Source organism: Rousettus aegyptiacus, unplaced genomic scaffold (genome assembly GCF_014176215.1).
Source record: "Rousettus aegyptiacus isolate mRouAeg1 unplaced genomic scaffold, mRouAeg1.p scaffold_m13_p_6, whole genome shotgun sequence".
Classification (NCBI taxonomy): Eukaryota; Metazoa; Chordata; class Mammalia; order Chiroptera; family Pteropodidae; genus Rousettus; species Rousettus aegyptiacus.
In genome coordinates, this window is record NW_023416309.1 from 37425010 (window position 1) to 37445975 (window position 20966).

The window sequence follows — 20966 nt, forward strand, 5'->3', positions numbered from 1 at the left end:
ACAGTTTGCTCTAAGTCCAGAACTCCTTACTTAGGTGGTGCATTTAGGTCCTCTAACCTCACTTTGTAAATCCTCTGAGGACTTGGGGCCCTCCCCTCTAGTCGGCAGTCCATTCTCCACTCTCCCTGGTCCCAGGCCAGAATGGTCAGACCTACAGGGTTGGGCCAGGGATCTTCAGCTGCCTGATCAGATTCTGTTCCAGTCCGGGAATGTCACCATTAAACCAACTGCTCTTGTCTGTTTGTGGTCAAGGCCCTTGGGTTCAGGTTGGATGTGATCCCAGGAAGGGCAGGGAAGGTAAGGGAAACTCTTGCAGCTGAAGCCCCAGTGAGTACAGATGCGAGTTACTTTTCCCACACTGTAGGTTCTCTCTGGTCTTTGCAGACTTTGGCTTGTTGTCTAGGTCCTTGCACATCTGCCTTTGTCCTGTCACAATCTCTAAAGTGCAGGAGACCCATATACATCTTGTTTTTGAAAGTAGGATAGATGGAAAAAACACAGTCTGGATGTCCTATGGATCTGAGCTGGAATTTCAGCTCTGCTGTCTTTTCACTGAGTAGCACTGGGCAAAATATTCAACCTCTCTGGGCCGAGTTTCTACTTGGGAAAGCAGAGAGATGTTATGAGGATTAGAGAGCATCGGCCCCATGTCTGTCATAGTGCTTAGCACGTAGTAGGTATTCAATAAATGTCATTCCAAATTGTCTACTCTCTCTCCAGTCTTGAGATCACTTAGGAACACTCCTAACTAGCCTTACCATTTCACTCACAGGCTGGGAGAAGTGGCAGGGTCCTCTGAGATCACAGTCAGCCTATTTTCCTTGCCCAGATGAGAACAAGGACCAGAAGGGTCTATGACTTGTCTGAGTTCACGCAGCTAATGGGAGGAAACGTCCCATTTCCTGACTGTGTCCAGAGCACTTTGCACTCCCACACCCTACCCCCGCTGCTGTCCGAGGCCGCATTTACTGGGGAGAATAAGATTTCAGCAGAACAAAGGCTCCCCATCCACTCCACCCCCTTCCAGGACTCATAAGTCAGGGGGCTAGTGGAGTGTGAAGGTGGCAGTTGGGACTTTACTTTGGGGGTAGGGGTGAGTGCAAGGAAGGGACTGTTCTTAAATTAGCCTTCAGACTCTGCTCCCTGCCCCTCAGCCTGAGGGATTCTACTTGGAATATGCTGGCGGGTTTTCTCATTGTACTCTGTGGACTCACAGAGCATGCCTTTGATGTGGCCAACCATGGCATAGAAATCCACATCCTAGTTCCTCAGAACGAAGGGGTGCTGGAGACCAGGGTCTGTAATTCTCTGTGAGGAGAGGCTCTGGCTGACATTCTGCGTCTTATTCTGGGGCAGGAGCCGTAGGGGGCGTGTGTGCCCTAGCCAATGTCCTGGGGGCTCAGGTGTGCCAACTGGAGCGACTCTGCCTCACAGGGCAATGGGAAGATGCCCAGAAGCTACAGCACCGCCTCATTGAGCCAAACACCGCGGTGAGCTCCCAGCAATGGCAGCAAAGGGCAAGGGGGTGGTGATCTATGTACTCTTTGGAGCAGGAGCTGTGGCGGGCACAGGGGTCCCCAGTCAGTCTCTTCCCTTTCAGAAAGTCCTTTTAGAGAACATTCCAGTGTGGGAACTTCTTGTGCCTCCCCACAAAATCTTGACTTCAGACAAGTTTGAGCCCCATCGGTTCTCAAACTTAAGTGTGCATTAGAATTCATTTAGGGAACTTGTTAAAATTATAATCCTTTTGGCCCAGAAATATGCATTGAGACTGGTAGCTACAGTGACCGTGATGTAAGTAACCCTGGAACCTTACTTAGAGAGGGAGAGGACCATGGGTCTTTACACCAGCTTTATAAGGGCCAGGTCCTGAAACAAACGAATGATTGAGAGAAGGGAAGAGTTGGAAGGCTGCAGGTATTCAGAACCCAGATTTCCCAGCAGAGTTCTGTCTTCAGTCAGACTATGTACCCCAGTTCTGTTCTGGGCAAGTCAAGAAGAGCCAAGATGCAAGGCCTCTCAAGTGCCAGACAGTGCTGTTCAGAGCCATATTGGAGTCTGAGGCAAAAAGGGAAATGTGTGTCCCTATAGACATGTTTTAAACTAAACTTTTTGAGATCATTGTAGATTCACACGAAATTGTGAAAAAGAATACAGAGAGATTCCATGTATCCATTACCCAGTTTCCCCCAGTGGTAACAATATCACAATCAGGATTCTGAGATTGATATCGTCAAGATAAAGACTATTTCCATCACCACAAAGATCCCTCATGTTACACTTATAGCCACACTCACCTTTTGCCCCCACCTCCTCTTTAACCTATGGCAACCACAAATATGTTCACCATTTTTATAATTTTGTCAGTTCAAGACTTTTATACAAACGAAATCAGATAGTCTATAACCTTTTGAAATTGTCTTTTTTCACTCAGCATAATTTTCTGGAGATTCATCTAGGTGTTGCATGTATCACTAGTCAGTTCCTTTTTACTGATGAGTAGTGTTTCTTGATATAGCCATACGATAGCTTGTTTAACCATTCACCTGTTGAAAGACAGCTGGTTGTTTCCAGTTTTGGCTATTAAAAGCTACTACGAACATTTATGTATAGGTTTTTGTGTGACCATAGATTTTCATTTTTCTGAGATAAATACACAACTGCTAGGTTGAACGATGATTGCATGTTTTGTTTTTTAAAAAACTGCCAAACTGTTTTCCAGAGTGGCTGTACCATTTTACGTTTACTTCAGTGTAAATGTGTGAGTGATCCAGTTTCTCTGCATCCTCACCAGCATTTGATATCGTGACCGTTTTCTATTTTAGCCACTCGGATAGGTGTGCAGTATCATTTCATTGTGGTTTTAATTTGCATATCTCTTACGGCTAATGCTGTTGAACATCTTTTCACGTATTTATTTACCATCTATATATGCCGATAGATTAAATTCACAGTGATTTATGTCTTTTGTCCATTTTCTAATCGGATTGTTGTTTTTTTTTTACTGTTGAGTTTTGGAAGTTCATTATATCTTCTAGATACTAGTCCTTTGTCAGATATGTGGTTTGCAAATATTTCCTCCCAGTCTGTAACTTGTTTTATCAGTCTCTTAATATATTTTTTGCCAAGAAAAAGTTTTTAAACTTTGATAAACTCTAATTTATCAATTTTTTTCTGTTTATGCTTTTGACATCAAGTCTAAGAACACTTTGCCTAGCATTAGACTGTGAAGATTTTCTCCTATTTTTTTCCCAAAAGTTTTATGGTTTTGCATTTTATGAGTCTGTGACTCTTTTGGAGTTAATTTTTGTATAAACTGTGAGCCTTAGATTGAGATTTTTTTCCCCATATATCCACTTGCTCCAGCACTATTTGTTGAAAAGATGATCTTTCCTCCATTGAATTACTTCTGCACCTTTGTCAAAAATCAGTTGGGCGTATTCGTGTAGGTCTATTTCTGGATTTTCTATTCTTTTCATTGATCTATCCCTCTGCAATACCATGCAGACTTGATTACTGTAGGTATATCATAAATCTTAAAATAAGGTAGACTGATTCTTCCCACTTTGTTCTTTTTATTTTCAATATTATTTTAGTCTAATCCTTTGCCTTTCCATGTAAATTTTAGAATAATATATATCTACAAATACCTAGCTGAGATTTTGATAGGATTTGTCTTAAACCTGTATACAAATTTGAGGATAATTGACATTTTTATTATGTTGTCTTCAAATCCTTGAATATGGTATGTCTCTCCATTTATGTAGAACTCCTTTGATTTATTTCGACAGCATTTTGAAGTTTTTGACAAACAAGTCCTATACAGGTTTTGAGAGATTTACGCCTAAGTGGCTTATATTTTTTGAGTGATTATAAATGGTACTATACTTTCAATTTTACTATTCATGTGTTCATTGGTAGTATATAGAAACACAATTGATTTTTTCATGTTTATCTTGTGTCATATGACTTTACTAACTCATTTATTAGTTGTATGAGTGTTTTGGTAGATTCCTTGGGATTTTCTACATAGACAATCAAATCATCTACAGGCAGGGTAAGTTTTATTTCTTCCTTTCTGGTCTATATGTATTTGAGTTCCTTTCTTGCCCTATTGCACTGACTAGAACTTCCTGCACGATGTTGAATAAGAGTGGTGACAGTAGACATCCTTGCCCTGTTCCTGATCTTAAGGGACAACATTCAGCCTTTCACCATTAAGGATAATGTTAGCTGTAGTTTCCTATAAATGCTCTTTAACAAATTGGGGATGTTCCCCCTCTATTCTAGTTTAAAATCATGACTGGGTGTTAAATTTTGTCAAATGTTTTTATGCTTTATCATGATCACATGATTTTTTTTTTCCTTTTTAGCTCATTAATGTGGCGGATTACATTAGTAATTTTTGAATACTGAGCCAGATTTGCATCCCTGGACTAAATTCCACTTAGTCATTGTATATATCTCTTTTTATATATTGCTGGATTCCATTTGGTAACATTTTTATTAAGAACTTTTCTGTCTATATTCATGAAGGATGTTGGTATGTAGTTGTCTTTTCTTTTTTTTTTTTTTCTTTTTTTCGTACTGCTTTAGTCTGATTTTGGTATCAGGGTAAAAATAGCTTCATAAATCAATTGGGAAATGTTCCCTCCTCTTCTATTATCTGGAAGAGACTGTGTAGAATTGGTATTAAATCTTTTTTACACATTTCTTGGAATTCTCCAGTGAAACCATATGGGCCTGAAGATTTCCTTTGGGGGAAGTTTTAAAAAATAAATTACAGCTCTGCAACGGGGCTCTGTATTAGCCCTCTACTGATGCCATCCCGGCTGGAAAGGGTGGAAGTGCCTTTTTACTTCTCCCATGTGGCCTCTGCTGACGTCATGAGTGTGCCTGTGGGGGATGGGCTCCTTAAAGGTGGGCAGTGTGAAAGCTGCGACTCCCCTCACTAGGCCACTTCTGAAACCGTCTCTACTGGATGGGGAGAGACACTCTTTAGTACTGAGTTTGGGGGTATAAGTTCTGGCTCCCAATTCAGGCTTCCTGGCCTGGATGAGGGTGGGGCCAGTTTTTTCAGTGGGGGCTGGCTGGAGTAGAGTGGTTATCATCTGAAAGTTTTCCATCTTGCTAGGCTACCACTTTCTCAATCCCTGGCTAAAGAAGACAGACTTTTGTTGGAGATCTTATTGTCTGTGTCCATCGGCATTTCAGGGCTGCTGGCTCCTTCTGCTCCAGGTCAAAGCCAGTCAACCAGCCACTGTGTTGTTCCTTGGGTCCTGAGGTCCCCAGTCAGTCTTCCTTCTCATTACCTTTCAGACTCTTCTTAAATTTGTTTTTATGGAGTGTCTAGGGGTTTTTAGTTGTGCTGATTGGGAGAAATAGGGAAAAGTACATCTATTCCATCTTCTTGAAAGCGGAAGCTCTAACTAGTTTTCTAAATGGTGATTCTCCCCCACCCCAAGAACATTAAAGTAGTCGAGAAAAAATATTGAAAAATTTAAAGGTAGGTATATTAAAACTCACAGCATTAGTTTTAAATATTTTATCTATACCAAAAACAATTTATTATAATTTTACTTCCCTGGCTTGAATGGAAGCAAACTTATCAAAACAATTTTTCTGTGTATCTTTTAGAAAAAAAAATTAGCCATTAAAAAATACACAAAACATGTATCTAGGGGCCTTTTTGCCTTACTTACATGTTTACTTTGCCTCAGACTACAATATGGCAGGGCATGGCTCTGTTGGGTCTTGTTTTTATTTAAAACTTTGACATTTTGTTCATTATGAATATTTTTTCATTGGTTTTGATTTAAAAAAAAATATTGCATTAACCATTTACCTTGATGACTGAGTTTTTTGGGATCTCCTTAGGTTTTGTACTAGAGATGATAATCCCAGACTGAGCTAGGCAATACTTTTTGTTTGAGTAAAGGGTGGGCAGGCTCCAGATCTCCTTCACAGTTTACATCTTTACCTCAAAGGGCCAGATTAACTCAGATTTAGAAAAATGACAGCTGAGGAGGCAAGCATGAGTCTTCTTGGATATGAAGGTTCTCCTGGGATTGGATGCTCTATAAATAGGAAGTAAGAACTGTAGAAATGAGGGCCTTTCAGCTGAGCCCCATCTGGCACAGGCTGTACTGGACATTCCACTGGGGTGGGACCTCTGCTCTCCCACTCCCATCCATGTGCAGACAGAAGGTCCCAGAATCTGCATACCACCAGGACAGGACATGAAGTAGATCCCAGGGCTCTTAGGGCCTGGTCTCACAGTGACATTTTTCTCTTGTGACACGGTGTTGCTATCACCTCGTTTTACATGTGAAGCAGCTTGGGCTGCCCCTTGGGAAGAGAGGATTCTTTCTGCCATCCAACTCTCTGCATGCAATCCTGCCTTGCCCTTCACTCTGTGCCCCTTCCTGTGCCAGCTCTGGGCACATACTCAGGAATTCCTGGGACATCTTTTTGCTGTCTGGGCTGTAGGCTCAGCCACCCCAAGAGCAGCTTGATGTCACCCTATTTTCCTTCCCTGCTTGAACATAATGTCCTTCCCTGGCCTTAAGCCACCCAGCCAGCCTTCTGCCCCTGCTATATTTAGGACTTTCCAGTCTTCACCACCAAAGCACTAGATCCTTTCTCAGGGTTGGAAGAGGGGCAAATCAGAGATCTTCAGGCAACTATGGTGGAAGAAAGCTTTTGTCTTAGGTACTTCTTGTGTCCATGCTCTCCCCTACGTCTTTCCCACCCTACTCATTTTGGGTGAATTGCCCAGGTTATTAGAACATCATGGCTAGCTGGGGCCAAGCCTGGGAGAAGGCTTGCCAAAGCCTACTGGCCTCTAGTGGTGAACGGTTATTAGTCAATCATTTATCAGGTTCCCAACATTTTTATTACAACTTTTTTAAAAATTATTTTTATCCTTCATGAAGCCTATACTTCCAAGGTTTTACTTTCTCTCCAAATAAAACTTTATTAAGTAATGATTACTCTTTTAGTTTTTAGGGAGTCGAAGATTTATCTAACGCTTTTGATCGGTATAAAATAACCAGTTGCTGTTAAAAGCAAAGAAACTTGATGCTTCATTTTCTGTAAAACTCCATGCATGCTTTTAAATTATGACAATAGCCTTAATGTCCCTCATGACAGTGGAAAAGACTTTAGAGGTTGTGTTATCCAGCCCCCTCATTTTTTAGGCAAGAGAACTTGCTCAGAGCTAATAAGTTAATGACAGAAGGTTATACAAAGAGGTTATTAAAACCTCTTTGGACAACAATGCATTGGCTTTCCCGAGAGCACTCTGAGTTGGCGTCAGGAAGGAGCTATGGGGTGGGTGGGGGACCCTGCTGTAGGACCAGTAGAGGTCTGGGCTGTGCCTGACTTCCCAGGCCTACTGTGCCCATCTGGTTCCAAGGAACTGGGCTGCAAACTGGTGATGTCCTAGTGCCCTGACCCACAGGGTTGCTGCCTTCTCCCGTCGCAGAATGAGGACTGAATGCCACTTTCCTCTCCATGGGGTCGATTTTTCTCTTAAAATCAAAGGATGTGCTGCCTTTTTTTTTTTTTTTTTTTGAATTACTCTATTTTTCGAAAAATTTTTTATTGTTAGTTTCAAGTATACAGTACACTGGTCAGACATTTATATAGTTTATAAAATGGTCCCCCTGATTGCTCTTTCTCTCTTCTGAAGAGGTGCCTTCTTAATTTGAGGTTTTGGCATTGCATTCTCTACTGCTAGGCTGCCTTCTGGCCTCTCAATCTGGATTCCTAATTACTTTATCAGGGAGGAGAACTGTAACCCTAACTTTCTGAAAGTGACACATGTCTGGGTCCCGGGTGTACCTGCGCAAGGATTCCTCAGTCTCTTCTGACATGCCCTGATTCTCAGGTGACCCGGCGCTTTGGGATCCCGGGGGTGAAGAAAACCATGGATTGGTTCGGCTACCATGGAGGCCCCTGCCGGGCACCCTTGCAGGATCTGAGCCCTGCAGAGGAAGAGGCGCTACGCGTGGATTTCACCAGTAATGGCTGGCTCTGAGGGCAAAGTGGGGACGTGCCCAGCCTGAGCCCATCTCAGCTCCTGCCTTGCACCTGCAGCCTGAAGAGCAATATGAGGGGACGAGGGTTTGAGGCTCCTTTTCCCACTTCGGTCCTCCAGGTGCCTCTTAGCAGGCACTACCATGCACACTCATCTATTTTCACAGCCCTGTGACCTTAGATTTGTATCTTAAACTCTGGGTCACTAGAGAATCGCCTGTCCCTCTACTATGCTTTCCTATCCCCCAAGACACATGAGCCAGGAGCCAGAGGGGAAGGGCAGGGGGGCAGCTGGGCACAAGAAGGCTATGTGTTGGAAGGGAGAACTACTTCGGCCTGAGGATACGAGCCTGAGTCTAGCACAATGCAGAGGGAAGCCAAGCCTACACTAAGAACCCAAGCTCTAACTCCTTTCAGGGGATGTGGTAGGTTAGGAAATGATCAGAAAAATGTCACTGGTCTTTGAAAGGCCCCTGAGATGCATTCCAGCCAGTGCCCTTTCCTAAGTCCATTCCGATTCCTCTCACATTCTTGTCTCTAGCTTTGATCTCAACCATTAAGTGCACAGACTCAACCAGAATTGGTAAATAATGACACCTGGTGGATAAATGTTACATTCTAGAAGACTACTGTAGTCAACCGAGGTCTGAAACATTAGGGAAGGGGGCTTGGCCTGAGACAGGATCATCTTCTTGCTTATAGGCATTCTGCTTTTATTGTTAAAAACAATTACTTTGTTATTGCAATAAAGTTTAATAAGTTTAATTAGTGTGGTCTTGTATAGATTAACACTCCACTGCTATGTAGATCTTGTTTCCTACCCAGATATCAAGAACCTACCTAAAGGCAAATTTAGCTCTCAAGGTCTACTTTTTCCCAGCTCTGAGAGAGGCTCTAACAATACTGAGCAAACAGGTATTAAATCAGAGGTGGCCCAGGAAAATATTTACTGAAGTTTTAAATGGGGCAGGTAAGAGGCAAAAAGGTTCAATTGACGTTATTTAGAAACACTTAGCTAATTAATCAAAAAGTTAAACCTTATTCAGTGTTATCTGACAAGTGGCAGAAAACTCAAGATGAAATCTTTAAACATTACTCTGATGAAAAAGGAAGGTAAACAGGTTTCTTGTTTAGGGCAAAGGCTAGAGAGAATATAAAAAGTAATATAAAAAGTATCAATCTTCAACTGATTGAAACTGGGCATCTGGCTGGTACTGAAACTTGGCACTTAGCACCTGGAACTCTTCTCACAGGCAACTTCTAGAGGATATGAACTCAGAGGAGAATAAGGGTTAGCAATGAGGCAAAAGGTGGTTAGGTCTAGGGAGGCAGGCTAGTGTACTGGTGATACAGTGCTCAGTCCCTGGGCTTACCTAAGATTCTGGAAAAGCCCTGAGCCTCATCTGTAACATGAGAATAGCAATAGCACCTTTCTCCCAGGGCTGTATAAGATCAGGCATGTAAAAGGGCTAGCCTGGCAGGGGAATGTGTAAAGAAAGGAAAACCAGGCAGGAACAACTTACCTAAGGTAACCTGGCAGGAGTGACAATTACTGGTCTCAGGACTTGGGCACCCAGACACTCAGGATGAGGGGAGTATAGTGGAAAATGCTTTGATATCAGGAAGACCGGAATACAACTCCCACCCAACTCTGCTACTTACTAGTTTTGGCAACCTGAGCTCGTCTGATTTTTTTTTTTAATGCTCCTACCCTGCAGAGGTTTTGAAAATTAGATGATATTATGTAGTAAAGTGTGCAGTGTCAGTTCCAAGCCCCCATCTGTGACTAATTTTTGGAAACAGCAAATTGGTTAATATTCATGAGAAGGCAGAGCAAGAAAGTCAAGAAAACTAAATATAGGCAGTTCTGGTGATTTGTTTATTCCTCATAAACACTTGTTTCTACAGTACGATTCAGAAAATAAATAGAGGCACATGGTTATAATTTCCACCACAATATGCTGCTGTTGAGGAGACATTCAGTGTGAGGATAAGGGACTGAGGGTGGGGTTGGACGTGTTTGGGTCACAGGGTAACTGGACCATGATGAACTATGTAGGGATCCTATTAGTTAAGATCTGATCCCTAGATCTTGATGGCCAAGGCTCATGGTGGAAGAGTTACAGTGAACCAAATGCTCTTTTAGTTCACTGTGGTCCTAGGATGGGTCCAAGTCTATCTAAGCTACTGGTCCACTGGGAAGGAGCTATGTCAGCCCTAAGGATACAGTTCACTCCGTGGTAGAGCCTGAAGTGGCTCAAGGATATCTGCCCTTTTCCCTGGACTAAGTTATAAATACAAGTTTTAAGGTGACTGCTTACATCAGTTTCTTTCTTAACTACCCCGTAAAGGGATCCTATCCCACGTCTAAGGAAGGAGAGAGGCACAAATGGGGATTATCTGCTGGAACTCAGGTAAGGAAGATAGTTTAAATCAGGTAGGGGGAAAATAGCACTCTTACTTAATCCTTTAGGGAGAATAAACAGACACAAATACTAGTCTGGTCAGACAAAGTGGAGCCTGGAGCTATGATGCCAACCAGCAGCAAATGAGGAGGTAACATACAATAAAGCTCTAGCCTTGACTTTCACTGGACTGCTGTACTATCTAAGCACCCCTATCTTTTTCCTTATATCTCCAGGGTAGGACAAAGCACACTGGCCCTAATTTGGAGCTAAGACCATCTGCCCCAAACATTGGCAGAATGAAGAGATTCTGCATCACTTGTCAAAAAATGAAGTAGAAGGCAGCAGCAGGGGCAGACAGTACCAACAAGAGAGACGAGGGCAAGACAAAATTGGTAGCTACCGTTGCAGGGCCTGCAGAGTCCCTGGAACTTCTCTGTGATTGAAACCCTGACTGGCAGGTGATGAGACACAGCACAAGGCTTCTGCTCCAAGGTCATTCTCATCTCCTCTCACATTGATTCATCTGTTTACCTCGAATGAATAGTGAGGCATCTGCTTTACCCAATACTTGTCACCTGGTGCACGATGCCCGCATTAGGCAGTGAGACTTCGGGCTGACTTGGAAGCACTCTGGGCCCGCTGAACCACCGCGGAACACTTCTCGCGCCGCAGCAGCTTGTTGTTCTCAAACAGACCTTCATTGCGGGGTATTCCATGAGAACCATCAGGGAAAGTCAGCAGACCTTCAAGGGGGACAGAGGAAATATAAGAGTGACAATGGCATTAATGACTCAGATCACTTTGACAGGTAGAGGTCAAGAAAGAGAAAAACTCTCAGCCCTTCTCAGGAGCACTCGCTCTGTTGGTAAGTTCAGTGAATAGATACTAGGGCACCATCACTGTGGATTGCTGGGCACCCACAGAGGATTCAGACTGACAAGGTGTACTTTCATCCATATTTTGCTCAACTGAGTAATGCATCCTGTTGGGCTGCAACTTACCAAAACCATCTACTCTGCCATTTTTAAATTCCCCCTCAAAGGTCATGTTGTCATGTCGAATGAAGACTCCAACACCATTAAACTTGCCCTGGGCAAACTCCCCCTCATACCTGCAGAAACACAAGATGTCAGCCTTTAGGGACATAGTGAGCTGTCCGGGTTAACTGAATCAAGCAGTTACCAATACGTGTAATTTATTAATGCCAAGGAGCAAAATTTATTCCACTTATCTCAGAGCCCCACCCATCCTACTCCCAACCAGCAGAGAAGGGTCAGAGAGTCTGTATGATATGAGGCCTTAATCTCAAAGGAATAACAGAACAACAGTGGGGTGGAATGTCACTCACGTCTTGCCATTTCAAATGTCAGATCTATTTATACAGCAACCAATAAGAGAACTAATACTTACTCCTTGCCTATTTCAGAGGGCCTGAGACAAGCTCAGGTTTGACCACATATTTATCACTATTGTTTGTAGATCAGAGTCTCCCTAATTTAAGGCTGAGAGAGGAATGACGCAGTACCTACCTTGAGCCATCTGAGAAGGTCAGTACCCCAAAGCCATTAAAGAGCCCATTCTCGAAATGACCCAGGTAGGTGCCGCCATCTGCAAACATCAGTTGACCAAAACCATGTCTGCGGCCTGGGCAGAGAGAAGGACAAGTGTTAGGTTGGGCTGGGGCAGCTTCAGGGTCCCTTTTCACTGTCTAACATCACTTGTCTCCCATCACCTCACTCACAAAGGAAAGAAGAGAAACAATGACATTAGCAGGGCAGAGAACTATTACCGAGAGTCAGGACCAAGAAGACCTGGCTCCTGGGACCTTCCCACCTTAAATCACAACCATTCGAATCAGATTTGAAGCAGGTCTCTCTAAGTATGAAAGATAAGAGAGCACTTAAAAATAGCAGTCTATAGCCATGCCACTCTGAACAAGCCTGATCCCATCTGATCTTGGAAGCTAAGCAGGGTCAGGCCTGGGTAGTACCTGGATGGGAGACTACCTAGGAAGACCAGATGCTGTAGGTGTAAAAAAAAAAATAGCAGACAGTGCCTTTATTATGTGCCAGGTACTTTTCTAAGCACTTTGTATTTATCATCTTATTTAATCCTCATGACAGCCTTATGAGGTAGGCACAGTATTATTATGACTCCCATTTAACAAATGTGGAAACCAAGACAAACAGAAGCTAAAGAACTTAAGATTCCAGAGTGATTAACTGGTAGAGCAAGAATGCAAACGCAGGATGCAATCTGACCTGAGAGCCCTCAACTACATTGCCATTCTGAGAAAAATAAAAATATACCACTTAGTGTCATGAAGCTACTGTGCAAACCTAACAGCCAGACTACTAACACTGGTTTGAGCTCTGTCACATCAATAGGGCTAAGTTTACCCACAGAAATGACTGGAAAACAGCCAGACGCCGAAGGAGCAATAATGCTCTTCAGAATAGAGGCAGTGGATAGAGACTCTCCTCTAAACGTCCTATTAAAGAGGACAGCAGCTGTTTGGGAGGCAGGAGAAAAGGCTGGGGATGTACAGAGGCAAGGTCATATCCCATATACACAATTTCTTCTTTTGATGCTCAAGAATTCAGCTGCTGCAGGATCTACCATTAAAAGAATGAGGCACATATTTGGAAGCAGTATGAAGTGCCCTTCAGTGGTACAACTGTGGAATCGAGTCCCCTTAGGGAAGTTCCTGGCTTGCTAGGCCTGGACCCACGGGACTTTTAAGTGGCAGGATGTTTCCAAACTGAACATCATTAAACTATTTCCTATATAGTCTCAGGCTTAGAAGAATTTTACCAATCCTATGAATAGATACTTCCAAATGTAATGAACCGTCATTTACTCTTGACTGTCTGCCATAATTTCCTTAACTTCTTAAGATTCACTGGAATGAAAAAAAAAAAAAAAGATTCACTAGAATCAAGTCATTGTAATGAATTCTGTACCTTCTGATTTATGGGTACTAAAAATAATTCATTTTACTCTGCTGAGTACATCAGCATTTAGAAAGAAAATTCCCCAAAATACCACTAAAAGATAAAAGGGTTAATATACCTTAAATTTAGAAGTGGAAAGATTTAACTTACTCCTGGAGGTTGGATTAACAATAGTATTTTCTAATTCCTTTATAATCCTAAAATTGAATAAAGGAAAGGCACTATTCAGATTAAATCTTGGAGTTAGACGTGAAGACTCATAAAGTTGGTTTATATATCCTGAGGTATTTGTCCTTTGGCCAAATGAAGTGTCATCACTGGATACCCCTCAAGGGTCCTCTCACCCTCCTTCCACTCGCCACGATATTCCTCTCCACTGGAGTAGGTAAAGGAACCTTTTGTCAGGGTCATGGTGACAGCTTACAGAAGGATGGAAACTGTAGGACACAAACAGAGGAGAACCAGTATCACAAGATGGCTGGATGAAGGCCTGAAAAACAACTCTACAGATAGATTCTAAATGCTACCTGCCCCCGTGTCTTTTATCTTGAATACATTTAATAAAACTACCCACCTCTTTAACCACCACCACCACCTCTGTCCAAGCAGTCTTATCCTCCCACTTGTCTTTAAAGGTTTAATCTACAAATATTTGTTTGATACCTGCTATACACTTAGTCAATGTGTACAATATAGTCTTTTTCCTCAATACGTTTATAATTTAGTTGATAAGACTAACAATCAAAACACTGTATAATACCAGAGATAATATAATTAAGTACCGAATTGGATGGCAGAGATTAACGATGGGCAGAATTTAAAAACAAGCAGTGAAGAATACAAAGAGCAATTCCGGACTGAGAAAACATGGGGAGTGAAAGCAAAAGGAGCAACATAAACATGGCACGTTCAATGGGAATAAGAAGCTGGGTCTTGCCACAGGTGAAGGTATATCTAGGGAGTAATAGAAAATAATTTTGTCTAGGTATATCCAGATTAAATCTTAAATCTGAAAGGAATCTCTCAGATTTAATCCAAACTCTGTCACTTTATAGATGGAGAAACCAAAGCCCGGAGAGTTAAAAGCTAGTTGGTGATCGAGCTGGAACTAGTGCCCAGGGCTCCCCTGACTGCTGCTAGTTCTTTTCCCCCTGTATTATGCGCTGCTTTTGGGTTAGGCTAGCTTAAAGAGACCTTTGAGAGCTAGGCAGAAAAGTTTACAGCTGATAAGGTGGGTAAAGAGGAAGCCTCTTGGGGCGTGTAAACAGGGGCGCAATATGATGAAAGCAGAGTTTAAGGAAAATCAATGTGGCAGCAGGAAGCAAGATGGGTTGGAGAAGCAAAAGCTTACAGCCAGAGAAGCTTGCAAGGTGGGAGATGTGATAATTCAGTAGATTGTGAAAATGAGCACAAATTATTCTCCTTCCATTCATGCGCCTACAATGTGTCATGGCAGATCCTCCCATTATGAGGCAGTTTATTTATTCTTCTACCCATTGGATCTGGGTGGGTTACATAACTAACGGAACGCCAGCAAAGGTGGTGTAGCAGAGGTTTGAAAAGCGTTTGTACCTTGGGCTTGCTCTCCTGCAGCACTTGGATCTGTTCTGTCCCTATGTGAACAAGCCCAGGCTGGTCTGCTGGATGGTGAGAGACCACACGGAACACATGTCCTAGCTGACCACAGTTGCATGGGTGAGCTCATGCAAGACCATAAGAGCTACCCCTCTGAGCCCAGCCTCAGATTATTGGCCCACAGAATCATGGATTAAAGAAAGGTTGTTGTTTTAAGCCACTATGTCTTGAAGTAGTATGTTATTATCTAGCAAAAGCTAACCAATACACCTAGGTATGAGGTCTTAAGGTTGGAACTGGGGAGATAACAGGGTAATGGGAGCAAAAGGAATGTTTATGACATATATCATAGGAGAAAAATCACCACCACCACCCAATAACATTTGAAGACTGGCTAGATATGGCTTCACGTGAGTGGTAAAGAATGTTTATATTCAAGGATATCCTATTAAAAAGGAATTTAAGACACTCAAAATATCATTAAATATAAAGAGACAAATAGAATCATTTGACATTCAAAGAATGCAACCCTATTTCCTTTTTTAATCTCCTAGCCTTTTTACTCATCCCTTCGTCTTTTCCAGATCTAAACAATACAATGTTTTCTCGAGTGATTATGACAATGCAGAGTCCTAGGCCTACACCCAGAACTAATGAATCAGAATTTTGTACAGTTCGAGTCTGAATCTGCCGTTTTAACAAGAATATCACTAGATTCTTACACACTTGAAAGTTTGTGGACTCTTACCCCAATAAATGGAAATACTGTATGCGAAGAGCTCTCTGACCAAAAATCACCACTGAAAAATCTCCTGTTATTAATAATTAACCTAGAGTCTGACTCTCAGGACAAGTGCACCTCTTCTTCAGAGCACTAATTTAGAGGACAACTTTTTTAAAACTCCTGTTAACTTGGCGCCAACTGCTAGCTTCCCTTTCCTTCAAGTCCCAGAGAAGCCCAATTACACACAATGTTAAGGGTTGTACTGATGTTTCTACCATGAAGAAGCAAGATGGGGTTACAACGAGTAGGTATCACTGTACAAGAGGGATCTGGCATAATTTATACAAAAATGCTTTTAATGTTCAACTAAAATAAGACATACATTTTTCTCCAGATTGTGGTGGTGGACAGTACTGAGTTATTTATACTCCAGGTCAACTAATACAACCTTCTATAATCAACTGAGCTAATCCCAGAAAAGCTATCTGAAATATCTTTATAATAGCAACTGACATTTATTGACTACTTATTGTATGCCATAATTATTTTCAAAATATATTATCTAATTTCATCTCACAACTTTATGAAGCATTATTATTTTTCCCACTTTATAGAGAGGGTAAGTGAGTTATTGAAGGTCACCCAGCTAACACATGCAAGTTAGAATCAGTTGGCTCTAGGGCCCACGCTCTTAAAACACCGTCTTATCCTATCCTGTCTAATACTGCCTCCCAGTATAATACAGTGGTGTTGTGGACTTGGTAGCACAAAGACTTGGGTTCAGATCCTGCTGTAACCTTGAGCAACTTACTTAAGAAACTATCCCTAAATCTCAGTCTCCTCCTCAATAAAGTGAAGATAATATACCTACTTCACAGAATTGGCATGCGGATCAAATTAAATAAAAGACATGAAAGTATCTAGAACACTGCATAGCCCTGTGCAGTAAGTGTTCTTTTCCTCCTTCAGAAAAGAGACAACTAAACTCACATAATTACTGTAATGGAATCAGCAATTCTGACTAACGATGTAAATACTAAGTAGAGGAAAAGCAAACTACAATTGCCACTCATCTGTTCTTTATTAATATCCTATGCTGTAATGACTTTCGATACAGATGCCGCATGCCCAGACATGGTCTCATGTAAAAACAGCCTGACCTGAACAGAGCATGACTGAGTCACATCATCTAGGGCCTGGCTCTGTTTCAGAGCTCTAGTTTCATCCAGCTATGAGGATAGATGAGTTCTGAACTCCCTGTGGTCTCACCCAAACGCAGATAAACATTCATTTCTACCCCCATAATAAAGGCCAGCTTTGTGATGCTCTTCTAGAAATGTCTGGGAGTTACCCCCACAGGTTCTACCAGGGACTTTCTTACTTTTCTAGTTACTCAGAAACTCCATATCCACAGTCTCTCACATAGTAGATGAGGTCTCATCAAAAGGATCATTTTCTTGTCTTAAAGCCCCTTAAAACCTCTGGGGCTATTTTCTCAGAGAGGTGATGCTGGTATCTGGTATGCCATCTCTGTCCCATCAATGTTCCACAAGGTTAGCATCCAATTTCAGGAGCGCAATCCTCTTATCATCAGCCCAGCATCAGAGTGTGCCTGGGGTAGAGGTCAACATGCCTCCACTGCAAATCTAACATTAATGAGAGGAAGAGAAACAGTTTTCCATCGAAACTGCGGAGGAAAACTCTTTCCAGTCCAGATAGGCATTGGGGTTGCTTGAAGCCATCTTCAGCTCTTCCCAGAATAAATTAAGCCACGAGTACTAAAAGTCAGCTTAGGATACAAATCTGAACTATCTCATTCCTTCAAAATTAAGTCAGAATCTGAAAGGTAGTATCTTCTAAATTTTATGACTAAACCACCATTCCAAAACATGAACACAAAATCATTTGTACAGGACGATAAGATAAGGGCATTTCCTTTAAATGTTAGGCAGCAGTTAACTTGTTTTTACTCAAAGCTTTGAAAGGAGTTATTGCCATGAGATTTGAGGAGTCAGACTAACCACACAGGGGCTCAGGGGAAACAGTCTCTTGTTGATTTTTTCTCAAGGCCACATGAAACTCCCAAATTGTGGCATCCTACCTTCTTTCAGTGAGACCAGTAGAAGGTCCCTGAAAGAAAGAGAATAGTGTTTCTCCAGTTTGAAGATTAGCAGTAGACAAAGTACTAGCCAGCTCCTGAAGTTGTAAACCTAGCCACTCTTTTGGTGTGCTGTTAGCTCTTGGGAAATATACTCTGTTAAAAAGAAACGACAGACTCAAAATAGGGTCTTTTGTGGTAAGCTCCACCAATACTTAATACATAACTGCAATTTCAGCTTAACCCAGGAGTGGAATTTTACACCATTCTGTCTAGAATTCCCTGGTCAGCACTAGTGATGTAATCTGCCTAATAAGACCCCTGACCTTCTCCTAAGGAAAGGTAACTGTGACTGAAATAATCTACTCTTTTAACTTCCTTTTTCCATCCTCTTTCTGGCTAGAGGAATCTTGTTTTTACCAGATGAGATGCTGCCCAAATCAGGTATCATTCAATAAAGCCAATTAGATATTTAAATTTACTTTGTTGAATTTTTGTTCTTTAACAACCCTAACTATTTGAAGGAAGCCAGTAAAATTTGAAAGATCATCTCATTATCAAATGTGGTAGATTGTATTTTCCAAAGATGTTTACGATCATAGCTCCTGTCTTACACATTCTTCTACTATTTGACTTTGCCATTGCCCCACCAAAAGTGTAATCTAACTCCTTTCTTTTGAATCTGTGTAGGCTTGTGATTGCTTTGACCAATAGAACATGATGAAAGGGATGGTATGTTCTTAAGTTAGATCATAAAAGGTGATACAACTTCATCTTGCTCACTGGTACACTTGTGCTTGGAGACCTGAGCCACTGCATAAGAAGTCTGACTATCCTGAGGATACCAAGCTGTGAGGAAGCCGAGTCAGCCAGCCAGCCACATGTGTTGAAGTGTCAGTTGGCAGTTCTCACTTTGAATCGTGTTAGCCCAGGCACCAAACACTAGCAAAGGAGCCTTCAGAAGATTCCAGCCCCTAGTCATTGAACCCACATCCCACCTGAGATATCTGTGAGCATTATATGGTTGTTTTAAACAGCTAAGTTTGGGATAATTTGTTATACAGTAATAGGAACTGGAACATCATCTCTCAACCTAACCCTGCCACCATCCTTTCCCATTTGTTTTCAAAGGTACATACTGCACTATAAATTTCCATTCCTTTTTGACCTAGGAAGATAGAGCAAACCCCCTTCAAAAGTTGCTGTGTTAAAATGATATCCATTCTCAAGAACACAATCAGAAGTACTAAATAAAGAGAATACATGTCAAGTCCATGAATACATTGACTAGAAACTTCTACCTGTACCCAAATAATTGATATCGTCGCTGTCTAGGGCAATGTCAGGATTTTCATTTATGACTTCTGTCATTAGCCACGCTAGTTAATAGTCAGTTGCATAGCCACTGACCCAGAAAGAAATTTTACCAGTTACCATGGGCACTGAGACAAATCTAGTTTAACAGACTATAGTCAGTGCTGATGAAGACTGAAAATCCCAGTCAGTACTTTAGCAAGTCAGTATTTGTATCAGTTATTTAAAATTTTTTTTTAAAAGAATAGATGGCCTAGGAGTTTAGGCTTCAGATATACATATGGAATCTAGTCACAAAGTCATGCTGCTTCTATAAATATACCCACCCTTTCTTCTCATTCGCTGGATGGGTTGCAAAGGATCAACCCAAACATTTATCTAAAAGGAAATGAGTATTTTGTCTGTGTAAACTAATACACTATTAGCCTACACAACAGACTACATCCCTGCTATTTTTCTTTTCTCCTGACCCACACATTTCCAAATAGAAGTCAAAGACAGAAATAATCATTTTTATTTCCACTCCATTTGTTTTTATTAATTTCAGAAAATTTTAAATTTCAAACTTGTTAAAAGAATATTTATGCATTCATAGTAACCTGTGTACAAAATCAGAGAATAAAGAAACTAACATAAAGGGAAATAGATTTTAAGAATACTGTTTGAGGCAGCTACCTTAATCACCCACATATACCTTCAACATCACCTCCCTTTCAAACCATCCTCCCCAAAGTATGACAGTCTTGTCAAAGTGCCTTCAGTTTTAGGCTTTTAGAATCCTAAAGAGAAGAAAACGAAGGCTCTGATGAACAAAGATTAGGCTTGTAAGAAACTTAGAACAAAAAGTCAAACGTTCTTTTTAAGGTGATTTAAATGACCATGAAATACTGTTTTTAAGTCTGGAAGTCTCTTTTACTGTAAGCCTCCCTTACATTCGAAAAGTAAACAAATGTATCACTACTAGGTAAAGTTCTTACTTAGGAAGACTGTGGGACAATTAGATAGAAGGAATTTGGAAGAAAATCCTGACACCAGAAAGAAGGTAAAAAATAAAAATAAAAAGACCTAGGGCTAATGGGGATTGATAGGGTATTATTCTATTTCCTGGTTAAGGAAAATGCCTGGGCAGAGTTCTATTCTAATACAGCCAAGTTACTCCTGCTGATACCTAAGCATTTTGGTGATGTTAGACTGCAGGGATGCTACTATCAACTAACTGAGGCATCCCATTCCTCAAGCCTTGATTTGTGGGACAGCTCTCCACCAGTGTGTGAGAGAGGCGGGTCCAGAGCAAACAAAGCCGGAGATAGCAACAAGGCAACACTTCCTAGTCGACCTCGCATTTCCTTCAACCACCCATTCTTGCCTTTCAGAACTGCTCCTTCCCTCTAGCCCCTGTCTGCTCTCCCGCCCAGGCTGGATCTTCAGCTCACACAGGTCTGCCAGCCCCTCTTAACGGGGCCCCTACCTACCCCGCTCACTAACCCGGACGCTGGGGGCTCTCCCAGGCTTTGGTCCCTGGCGATGGAGACGGGAGGCCCAGGTTTGGGACCCCCGAGCAGCCACCTTCAGGAAGCGCGTCAGTCGTGGAGACGCGCTCCGGAGACCCTGTCATCTCGGGCTGGGCTCCTCAGTCCCTTCCTCACCGATCACACTCTCCCGTCCCCCTCCCACTCGCGCTGCCAGCCAACCTGGGCTCCGCCTTTCGTGATGACCGTCAGGCCCCAGCGCGGGGCTCCAACAGCCCGGACCACTGCTCCGCGGGGCTTGTCCCTGCCACCTGCTTCTCCGCCACCTCCACCAGCGCCTGCCCCACTTGACGCCGCCATCCCGAGCAGCCGCACTGGGCACAA

General features: G+C 42.2%; 2 protein-coding genes and 1 pseudogene across 6 annotated transcripts in view; 2 read left to right on the top strand and 1 right to left on the bottom strand.

Annotated features, from left to right (window-relative positions):
* Positions 1-10956, top strand: part of HOGA1 (4-hydroxy-2-oxoglutarate aldolase 1) — a 23326-nt gene extending 12370 nt beyond the window's left edge. Inside the window, exons 6-7 of one of the 5 annotated variants that reach the window (XM_036223006.1) lie at positions 1357-1490; positions 10682-10956. In XM_036223006.1, the coding sequence (XP_036078899.1) occupies positions 1357-1490; positions 10682-10783 (236 nt within the window). In that variant the 3' untranslated portion in view covers positions 10784-10956. Of the gene's footprint in view, positions 1-1356; positions 1491-7839; positions 8806-10681 lie in introns of those variants that run through there. The other 4 variants (XM_036223008.1, XM_036223005.1, XM_016164253.2 and 1 more) reach the window with 4 other exon arrangements.
* On the bottom strand, positions 9901-20966 carry MORN4 (MORN repeat containing 4). The gene is made up of 5 exons (XM_016164261.2): positions 20805-20966; positions 13747-13839; positions 11978-12092; positions 11450-11559; positions 9901-11191 (listed from the first exon to the last, which is right to left on the bottom strand). The coding sequence occupies exons 2-5, from the start codon at positions 13811-13813 to the stop codon at positions 11043-11045; spliced, it is 441 nt and encodes a 146-aa protein (XP_016019747.1). The 5' UTR covers positions 13814-13839; positions 20805-20966; the 3' UTR covers positions 9901-11042.
* LOC118604744 lies at positions 12361-12479 on the top strand (annotated as a pseudogene).